Here is a 10,968-nt window from a genome sequence, read left to right as displayed (position 1 = left end):
TTTTTCCTTGGTTTACAAAATGTTCGCAATCGCTTTCTAAAAGTGCACCTTTTAGATAAATCAAGACAACTCTAGAAAAACAATAAGTTGTTTCCATAAGGACTCAAATTTTAAAACGAGTGATTACCAAATTAACATTATTCCAATCAACTCCGCTAGGATTGTCCTAAATATTATTCAAAATAGTATCAATTGAGTTAATTGTTTATGTTGAGCATATATATATATATATATATATATATATATATATATATATATATATATATACATAAATGTGCAATCCAACTATCAGTTTAAGCTTTTAGTTGAGATGGAGCACAACTTCAATTTGGTATTAGAGCCAACCTCATGCCAAAGGTCATGGGCTTGTGTTACCCGAGCTTAGAGCCTATCAAAAAGTAATTGTTGAAGCACATGCTTCAATTATCTACACTTCTCCCAAACTTCGTTGTGACCAGTTGAGCTATACTAAATTGATGGAACATTTGTATTCCACGGTGTTTAAATTGAATGTTCACTTCACGCGCCGCACAACATGATTACTATTAGGACTCTCTGAGTTTGAGTCACGTTAGTTGTGGACAAGGTATTGAGTTGTTGAGTGTCAATCTCCTGCAGCAGCCTGCTCCTTTTATTTATCCGGATTGGGTACATGCTAGAAAGAGAGAGAGAGAGATGTGGAAGAGCAGTGGCAAAGACCATCAACAGCCCACGAGCAAAAATGCGAATCCAAGAAGAAAGTGAAGTGAAAAAAAGGAGGTAGAAGCTCAAAAAGCTTCACAAAAACAAGTACTTATAGACACACCACCTCCAACCAAAATGCTTTTATTTTTCTACTATACACCAAACACCACCATCCATCCCTTTTGTGTGTGAGAGAGAGAAAGAGAGAGGCATTGATCAGAGAGCCACCAAACTTACCACACCAAGCTAAGAATTATATATCACATTACCAACACTGCATGCCCACCATCTCTGTCAAATCCAAACACACTTCAAAACAAATTAAATTAAAGCTAGGCAGACAAATATATATATATATATATATAAATACTTATACTACTCAACCCCCCACATACATAAAAGAAGTGCCCCTTTTTTGCTCTTGTTTAATGTTTAAACAGGTGTTTCACAGAGGTTAATTTGTCCATCTAATGTTAAATTAGTCTGTGATCAACATTTTCTGCCTTGGAGACTGCAAGTGCAAGCTTTGCTCGCGACTCTCGAAGCTAGCTGTGTAGTCTGTAGTCTGCAGCACACCAAAAAAAATAATAAAAAATTATTGCTTCTTTCTGCATACTCCCTCATAAACGTAACCAAAACACATGCTCCTCCTTCAAGATGTTTGCTTATATTTATCTGCCCAAAAGCCCCTTCAAATATTCTGTCTTCGTTTTGCTTCTTCTGCGTAGCTAGCTAGCTTAGCTTGCTTGCTTTAATTTGGTTCCATAAATATAATTTTCTTGATCTGGGTACTTGAATTGAAGAAAGTAGGTAGCAAATTAATTAAGATCAGATGAGATGATAAGTTTAGCAGATTTCTACCATGTGATGACTGCAGTGGTTCCACTTTATGTGGCCATGATTCTAGCCTATGGGTCTGTGAAGTGGTGGAAGATCTTCTCGCCAGACCAGTGTTCTGGGATCAACCGCTTTGTTGCCCTGTTTGCAGTCCCTCTCCTGTCTTTTCACTTCATAGCAGGCAATGATCCATACACCATGAACTTAAGGTTCATTCTAGCAGACACCCTGCAGAAGCTGATTGTTCTTGGGGTGCTTGCTGTGTGGGCTAATCTGAGCAAGAGGGGGAGTTTGGAGTGGAGTATAACTCTCTTCTCCCTATCAACTTTGCCAAACACTCTTGTTATGGGCATCCCTTTGTTGAAAGGAATGTATGGGGCATTTTCTGGGAGCTTGATGGTTCAGATAGTTGTACTCCAGTGCATCATATGGTACACCTTGATGCTGTTCTTGTTTGAGTTCAGAGGTGCAAGGATGCTGATTTCTGATCAGTTCCCAAACACTGCTGCCTCAATTGTGTCTATCCATGTTGACTCGGATGTGATGTCACTGGACGGAAGGCAACCTTTGGAGACCGAGGCAGAGGTTAAAGAGGACGGCAAGCTTCACATCACTGTGAGAAAATCTAATGCCTCAAGGTCAGATATCTTCTCCAGAAGGCCATCAAACCTCACCAATGCAGAGATTTACTCTCTGCAGTCCTCAAGAAACCCCACCCCCAGAGCCTCCAGTTTCAACCACACAGACTTCTACTCCTTGGTTGGTACTGGCAGCAGGAACTCAAATTTCAGTGCAAACGATCTAGTGTATGGCCTCTCAGCTGCTGCTTCAAGGGGTCCAACCCCAAGGCCTTCAAACTATGAAGAAGAGACTAGTGGGAATAAACCTCCTGCAAGATTCCATTACCCAGCTCCTAACCCAGCCATGTTTTCACCCTCTAAAACACTTGGAATTGGGGCCAATGCCAACAAGGGTGAAGAAGGTGGCAATAAGGATCTTCACATGTTTGTTTGGAGCTCTAGTGCCTCTCCTGTTTCAGATGTCTTTGGAGGACATGACTATGCTGGAGCTGCTGCTTTAGACCAGCCTCCTGCACCCAAAGATATCAGACTACCTTTTTCTCCTGGTATACTCACGTACTCAACCTATTTTCCTTACATTTCTGTCACCTAATTTTTATTATTCTTGTTTAATTTCACTGGATTCACTCAATTTGCATGCAGTTGAGGGTCATAGAAACAACAATCAAGAAAGCTACATGGAGAGGGAAGAATTCAGCTTTGGGAATAGAGATGTAGAAATGAACCATGAAGCAGATGAGAAGAAAGTTGGAGAGAACAAGGTGACGACGAAAGCCATGCCTCCCACCAGTGTCATGACTAGGCTTATACTCATCATGGTCTGGAGAAAACTCATCAGAAACCCAAACACTTACTCCAGCTTGTTTGGCCTTACCTGGTCCCTAATCTCATTCAGGTAACCATTTTTCCACACTACATAGCTCGGAGCCATATGTTGACTTTAGCCAGCAAAAGATCATAAGAAGATAATAAACCTCTGACCGACTCAAATCAAGAAGACCAATAGATCGTTCCTTCCTGGAGTTAAATTTGTAACTTTATGGTTACCAAGTCACCAAGTCAACAACCTGACTAACTTGGTTAAGGTTGTCCCAAGAAAATCCCAATTTTTTGTTTACATACAACATCCGGCAGCCCAAGACTAATTCTTACCGGAAGAATCTCTTTAACATGGCAAACACATTCAAAATTTTAGTTCATTTTATTTTATTTAAATTTGGAGTTGAATGAACTTGTAGGTGGAATGTGAAGATGCCTGCTATAATTGCACAGTCCATATCCATCCTGTCAGATGCAGGACTTGGCATGGCAATGTTCAGTCTTGGTAAGTCTTTTTTTTTTTTCCTTAAAAAGTTTTATCTTTTCAAATTTCCATGCATTGGGGCACAAGATCTGTCCCTCTCAACATATGATAATGATTAATCTCTTAACTTTTGGATTATAAAATTGCATGCCATACAAGAAAGCATGCTAAAAATAAAGAAAAACCAAAAGTGTTGGGGTCATCATAACATGTCTCCTTTTATGTTCTTCTCTTTAGCAATGACACATGATCTATGCAAGTAGCTAGTGGTGGTCATAGTGATAATTGTTGGAGAAATTTGTTGCTGCTATCTGTAATACAAAAAGATACAATATAATACAGAAGAACAAGGGAACAAAACCGGATCATCTGGTATCTTCAGGCGTGTAATCACTTTCCTATAAGCTTTAAATCTCCCTTAGAAAAGCAACAGGGTTCCAGATTTAATCTTATGGGATACAAGAAGATAATGAAACTCTTAAGTTGCTTCAATTAAGAATTTCCTGGAGAATTGTAGGACTGTGAAAAATCAAGGTTAAACAACAAGTTAAGTTGTCTCTTTTTTTTTTACCATCATCATATGTATCTCCTTTAGATTTTATAGAAATAAAATATGACTGTTAGGAGAGGTTACTAGAAGTTTATAGCAGTTACAAAACCAACTTCCAAGATATATATGAAATATAACTATATATATGATTTTGGATCAGTTTACGTAAACTTATGTTAGTATGCATGTAATATAATTTAGCCAATTATATTAACACTTTAATATTTCATATGCATGCATGTGATCATGCAATCTTAGGAAATATTAGCAATCACATGCATAGCAACAGACATGCCAAAAGCTTTTGTTCGAGAGATAAACATAATTCCCATTCGAGAGGTTTACTACTCAACGTATGTTCATTATGCCTTCGAGAGGTAAGCTAAAACAAGTGTACCCATGCATAGTATATATTCATTTATTAATATCTTAAGATGCAAGACCCATGCAACCAAGATAATCTATGAATACACACGTGCATTGTTCCTTAGCTTCCAAGATGCAAAACACAAACCATTTCCCATGATTTAAGATTTTGCTTCTCAAAGTATGTTCGAGACATAACTCCTGCGAGATAGATTCCGCGAACCGACCTCTCGAACACCTCTCAAACACCTCTCGAGACCTCTCAAATAACCCAAAATCATCTCTACCAAACTCAATAATATTTACTACTCCACAACTCCAAATTTTATTTAAGCTTGCATGGTAGACATCTGAACCATTAATCTCCATTACTACACAAATATCCAACAGTCCTCCTCTATTTGTATAGTAAAATTAATGCTGTACCAAGACAAATCCAAAACTCATGCATAAATGAAAGTGTCTTAAAGATTGAACTTCCACATAGTATTATACGCGATACATCAATTCGGATTGCAGTGATGGACGAGCCTTGAATCACGCAGTCTCTTTGAAGAAATGTAGGTATAACACACACAAGTTTTACAGTCACAACAACTCAAAAAACTTGACACTATTAAAGGCCATGTGTCCGTATCCATTCATGAACATATCCAAGCCAAACCCTAAGCTCTTTGAAGCGGCCACACTTCATGTTCACATAGGCTAATCCTTCACATCATGCCCTGCAACAAGCATTTTCTCAAAGGATTAGTTAAGAGCAAATCTCATCCTTTACGCCCATGCAGACCAAGTACTGACTTCAAGGATTTATTTATTTAGTACTTGCAGCCGATTAATGAAGTACTCATCAATCATTGAACTCAGGACCTAACGTAATATTAGGCGTGAGTTGTGCTTTCCTTCACCTCTCGACTAGAGTTGGGTTTCTTCCATCCCTCAGATTATTTTGTACTTAACAACCTGTACAATCCTTAAACTAGGATATTGTCTTGTTGTTAATTACCGTACTAAATAATCATCAATACATAGTAAGGCCTTTTCAATTAAAACTATGTATTTAATAATAGGTTATCACACCATATCATTTCCGATGTCTTTTAAACCATGTCCCTTGTCATAGCTTTGGTAAGCGGATCCGCTAAATTAAACCGGGACTGTACAAAGTTCAGTGCTACACAATAATATGAGATCTCCCGCACACAGCTATGTACCAAGCCTATGTGCCTTTACTTGCCAATATAACATTGTTATATCCTTGGCCAGTGTAGCTTTACTGTCACAGTGTACAAAACAGGTGACATCAATTTCTGGCTAAATCGAAATTTCCAAAACAAATTCCTTAGCCACTTAGCTTCCTTGCATGCCGAAGCTAAAAACAATAAGTTCATGTCAAAATAGATATTTCCTTGAATATACTAAACCATAATTAATGGTTTATTCAAAAATTTCAAAATTCCTTTTAATGCCATCCACTTTGACAACAGTACACGATGATAGATAGAATTTTAATATTCTATCAACTAGTAAAATATTTAATTGATTATACCGGAACCCTCTTTTCAGGTTACTAGTCAATAAATATTTATTTTCTGCAAATTCTTTAACCAAGAATTTCAATCACCATGCAGAACTTATTAACACTGAGTGATTTCTTAAAGTCAAAATTAAAACCTCCTCTATTTGGAACACCGTCCACTTTGAGGAATAAACTCATAAGCATTCTCCACTCAGAAATATCCATTCACATTGGAGAATAAGCTTATACTGATAAACCTCCTCCATTCAGAAAATTCATTTACTTTGGAGAAGAAACCATTTTGATTTTTAAGCTCACTCTTTTCATGTTTCTTCTAAACTGAAGAATCATACCAACTTAAATCATAATCCATGACTTAAATTTAAAATTCATTTTCACTAGCCAGTTTCCATACTAGATAAACTAGTAAACTTTTGGCTTTCAGGATTTTAACACATTCTCAGTATGAGAAATCTTGTGTCAAAACATTCATAAAATTTATGAATTTCATCATCATGCATTTCTCATGCATGAAAGTTACTGCATGCCTTAAGAGAAATATTACAGAATATTTCCAAGGCTTTCTGCCTTTATATAAAACATATTTCCAACTTTCACAAGGATAAAATATCTATTGTGCCAAAATGCCAATAATTATATTCATACATGAAACTGAAAATGATTTCATTGAATATAATATAATATCATCTTATCATCATGCAACTTAATAACCATGCATATGATACCAGAAAAATTGGCAACACCAAATTACACCGAATTTGCTATTTACAGCACTCCAAGATACAACTTAAAACATGTATCTAGTCAACTATGCATGCAACCGAGACAAAGTCTCATATATAAAATATTTATATACATGCTTAACTAAATCCTTGTATTTATCAGGCTATGCATAACTTAAAGAATCACATGCATCATCTCTAGGCATGATACAGAACTTAGCCGGTAAGTAATTAAAATAAAACTTACATTCATGCCGAGGCCGAGACAAATATAAGAATCGTACCGGTTACGTCCTACAACATGTATATGCTTTTATCCTTGATGTCTTCCGGCCATTGATGCAGTATATCCACGATAGGGAAACTTACAATTTTCACGTGCCAAATAAATCACGGCTAACAACATGATTTATTTCTATGAATCCAGTTTTATAATCTCACTCATCATATTGACATATTTAATGCCCCATGATTCTGAGTGAATACAGAAAAGAAACTTCATACTTTCATAGCATGTATTCAAACCACATGCACAACATGTACATATCATGCCATGAACATCATGCAAACCCGCATGAAATCTTCTTGTACAAAGAAATGACATACCCAAAAGTGATTACAGTCATATTCTTACCACCAAATTCGAAATTCACATTCCGAAATTTTTCCGTGAACGGAAACGGTTGCTTCACGCCTGACATCTTGTCTTCATAAAGAAGTACAAAACAATGATCACAGGTTTATAAACTTTAAAGCTTATAGATTGTTGGAGAAATTTGTTGCTACTATCTGTAATACAAAAAGATACAATATAATACAGAAGAACAAGGGAACAAAACCAGATCATCTGGTATCTTCAGGCGTGTAATCACTTTCCTATAAGCTTTAAATCTCCCTTAGAAAAGCAACAGGGTTCCAGATTTAATCTTATGGGATACAAGAAGATAACGAAACTCTTAAGTTGCTTCAATTAAGAATTTCCTGGAGAATTGTAGGACTGTGAAAAATCAAGGATAAACAACAAGTTAAGTTGTCTCTTTTTTTTTCCCATCATCATATGTATCTCCTTTAGATTTTATAGAAATAAAATCTGACTGTTAGGAGAGGTTACTGGAAGTTTATAGCAGTTACAAAACCAACTTCCAAGATATATATGAAATATGACTATATATATGATTTTGGATCAGTTTACGTAAACTTATGTTAGTATGCATGTAATATAATTTAGCCAATTATATTAACACTTTAATATTTCACATGCATGCATGTGATCATGCAATCTTAGGAAATATTAGCAATCACATGCATAGCAACAGACATGCCAAAAGCTTTTGTTCGAGAGATAAACATAATTCCCATTCGAGAGGTTTACTACTCAACGTATGTTCAAGTGTATCCATGCATAGTATATATTCATTTATTAATATCTTAAGATGCAAGACCCATGCAACCAAGATAATTTATGAATACACACGTGCACTGTTCCTTAGCTTCCAAGATGCAAAACACATTCCCATGATTTAAGATTTTGCTTCTCAAAGTATGTTCGAGACATAACTCCTGCGAGATAGATTCCGCGAACCGACCTCTCGCACGATCTCTCGAACACCTCTCGAACACCTCTCGAGACCTCTCAAATAACCCAAAATCGTCTCTACCAAACTCAATAATATTTACTACTCCACAACTCCAAATATTATTTAAGCTTGCATGGTAGACATCTGAACCATTAATCTCCATTATTACACAAATATCCAACAATGATGGAAATTAACTAAATTGAATTAAATATGGAAGGTGACATAAACAGATTGATTATATATGCACGATAGATACATATATTTATATATGCATTAATGACAGGGTTGTTCATGGCTTTGCAACCAAGAATCATAGCATGTGGGAATAGAGTAGCAGCTTTTGCCATGGCTGTAAGGTTCTTTACTGGTCCTGCTGTCATGGCTGCTGCTTCCATTGTTGTTGGCCTTCGTGGTGTCCTCTTACATGTTGCCATTGTTCAGGTCATTCTTTGTACTCTTTTCAATAAAGTCACTATTTTCAAGTTTAGAACATTTGAAAATAAATCACTTACTTGTAATTTAATGACACTTTTGTGCCTCTTTTAAATAGGAGGTCACTTATTTGAAAATCCATACTACATTATAATAGTATAAGTAGTACCTAAAAGTGGTTCAGCCCGTTTATACATGATTTGTAAGTTATTACATAAAAGTATGGTTTACCAAATGTACACGTACTTTTGGATAGTGATATATAGAAACTAAAAAGGGTTATGGAGGTTTACTTTAATTACTAAATCTATGATTTTTAATTAATAAAATACATTATTATGACAATTTAAAAGTATTATCTTTCCAATTAGATTATATTTTATAGAATATGTTTTTTTTTTTTTTTGACACCAAAAACATTGGAAACACATCGCGCCAGGTAGGGGTCGAACCTACAAATAGAATATGTTTTTATGTTGTCTACATTTAAATTATTGTTTTTCTTACATCTTTTATACTCCATTCGTGTGCTTGGATTGCCATAATAAATATATAATATAATTTTTATTTATTTAACAAAAAAACAGGCAGCTCTACCTCAAGGAATTGTCCCCTTTGTCTTCGCCAAGGAATACAACGTACACCCTGATATTCTTAGCACAGCGTAAGTAAATATTAAAATTTATTTATTTTACTTTTATATATAATCAAGTTCAACTGAGGTTTAAAAAAAAAAAATCAAATGGAAACTAGTAGTTTTATACACCCTGATATTCAAAGCACAGCGTAAGTAAATATTAAAATTTATTTATTTTACTTTTATATATATATATATATATATATATATAATAAAGTTCAAATGACAACTGGTAGTTTTGTAAGACCGTGCAGACTAATCTCATATGCCCATCTTGAGAATTAATGAAAAATAGAGAAAAACGCGGTGGCACTTATATAATTATAGTTGAGCATTTGAAAACGTTTGATAATGAATCAAATAATAACTAATAGTGCAGAGTGCAGACTAACACACATATGCGCACTATTATAGATCCTGAGTGCACTATCAGTTATTCATGAATGCACTATACAGTGTTTTAAAACATACCACCGTAATTACGAAAATGTCACCATGTTTTTTTCTTAATTTTCACTTCTTGATCATCTTAGATAGATGTACGGATGAGATTTGTCTACACGTTTTGTTTTGATAGAGCTCCTATATATATATATATATATATACTTATTTATTTATTTATATTTATGTTATTGGAATAATAATTATAAATTTGCCCTTTTTGTTTCGTAAATGTTGCAGGGTGATATTTGGCATGTTAATTGCGTTACCAATAACGCTAGTCTACTACATTTTGTTGGGAATATAATGATGAAGAGCGAATTTTTGCCTAGACTCGATTCACAGAGCTGAGCATAAGAAGTGAAATGAGGAGAAATTAGGGGATATATATATGAAATTTGTGTCCCTAGTGGGATTTTATATGGTAGTGACATTGTACAATCAAGTTTTTAGCAAAATTAATTGATCACTAAAAAATAAAAAAGAAAAAAGAAAAAAGCATTACGAGTTAAGTTATTGGTTCTAACTTCTAAGTTTGTTTCTCTAGGCGAGCTGCTTATTGAGTATATACCATTTCAGTATGAGTCCATTAGTTATGGACAACATGCTAATTTATCTTGATGGGATATGAGTCTGGCCGAATGGACGACTCGGATAGAGCAGGTAAGAACGAGTTGGACGAAAGACCGGAAAGTCAAGGCTCTCGGCTGAATGACCGGACGAGTCGGAAGAAAGACTAAAATCAAGGCTCTCGGTTGAATGACCGGACGAGTTGGATGAAAGACAGGAAGGTCAAGGCTCTCGACTGAATGACCGGACGAGTTGGAAGAAGGACTGAGAGATCAAGGCTTTCGGTTGGATGACAAGATGGGTTTGGAGCAAGGCTGAGTGTTTGAGGCTCTCGGCCGGGCACAGGCGGAGAAGCCTGTCTGAGGAGTCTTAGTTTGCGAGATCAAGAATCTTGGAGAGCCAACGGATATCCATGATTGAAGATCCATAACTGCGCATATTAAATGCGCTTTATGAGTGTTAATTTATATTATTAAACAGAGAGTAAATGCGTAACGGCCCAGGTGCCTAGTCTAAAATGATTGTACAGATCATTTGGAAAGACACGATTTTGGAGAGGAGAACAGTACAGAGTTTTTTGAGATAACCAAGGGCATTTTTTATACATTATTCTTGGTTTTTCCGGTAGTGTTGGCCCGCCGGCCGACCACCCAAAGGTCGGAAAACCATCACTGGCACTGTCTGTGGGGAACGTTACGAAAAGTTACGTGCCTCATCCGAGTAGA

General features: G+C 35.9%; 1 protein-coding gene across 4 annotated transcripts; it reads left to right on the top strand.

The window, feature by feature from the left end:
- The first annotated feature begins 684 nt into the window (after positions 1–684).
- LOC116008145 (auxin efflux carrier component 1-like) lies at positions 685–10,185 on the top strand. Of its 4 annotated transcripts, none has more exons than XR_004095559.1 (6): positions 685–2,647; positions 2,745–2,997; positions 3,341–3,426; positions 4,214–4,332; positions 8,447–8,604; positions 9,183–9,199. XR_004095559.1 is itself a non-coding variant. In XM_031248663.1 (6 exons), the coding sequence occupies exons 1-6, from the start codon at positions 1,522–1,524 to the stop codon at positions 9,978–9,980; spliced, it is 1,767 nt and encodes a 588-aa protein (XP_031104523.1). In that variant the 5' UTR covers positions 685–1,521; the 3' UTR covers positions 9,981–10,185. The 4 variants fall into 4 exon arrangements, 2 of the variants coding, with proteins under 2 accessions (XP_031104523.1, XP_031104524.1); XM_031248663.1 differs by lacking the exon at positions 4,214–4,332 and adding an exon at positions 9,914–10,185 and having other exon boundaries at positions 9,183–9,259; XR_004095575.1 differs by lacking the exon at positions 4,214–4,332 and having other exon boundaries at positions 8,472–8,604.
- Positions 10,186–10,968: the final 783 nt, after the last annotated feature.

The sequence above is a fragment of the Ipomoea triloba genome, chromosome 2, assembly GCF_003576645.1.
Source record: "Ipomoea triloba cultivar NCNSP0323 chromosome 2, ASM357664v1".
In the NCBI taxonomy this organism is placed as follows: domain Eukaryota; kingdom Viridiplantae; phylum Streptophyta; class Magnoliopsida; order Solanales; family Convolvulaceae; genus Ipomoea; species Ipomoea triloba.
The sequence above is the reverse complement of the archived record's forward strand: the minus strand, read 5'-3'. Positions and strand labels throughout refer to the sequence as shown.

Coding starts and splice junctions, on each gene's coding strand:
- LOC116008145 (XM_031248663.1), top strand. CDS start 1,522: ATGATAAGTTTAGCAGATTTCTACCATGTGATGACTGCAGTGGTTCCA. Junction 2,648..2,744: donor CAGACTACCTTTTTCTCCTG/GTATACTCACGT, acceptor ATTTGCATGCAG/TTGAGGGTCATAGAAACAAC. Junction 3,427..8,446: donor CATGGCAATGTTCAGTCTTG/GTAAGTCTTTTT, acceptor CATTAATGACAG/GGTTGTTCATGGCTTTGCAA.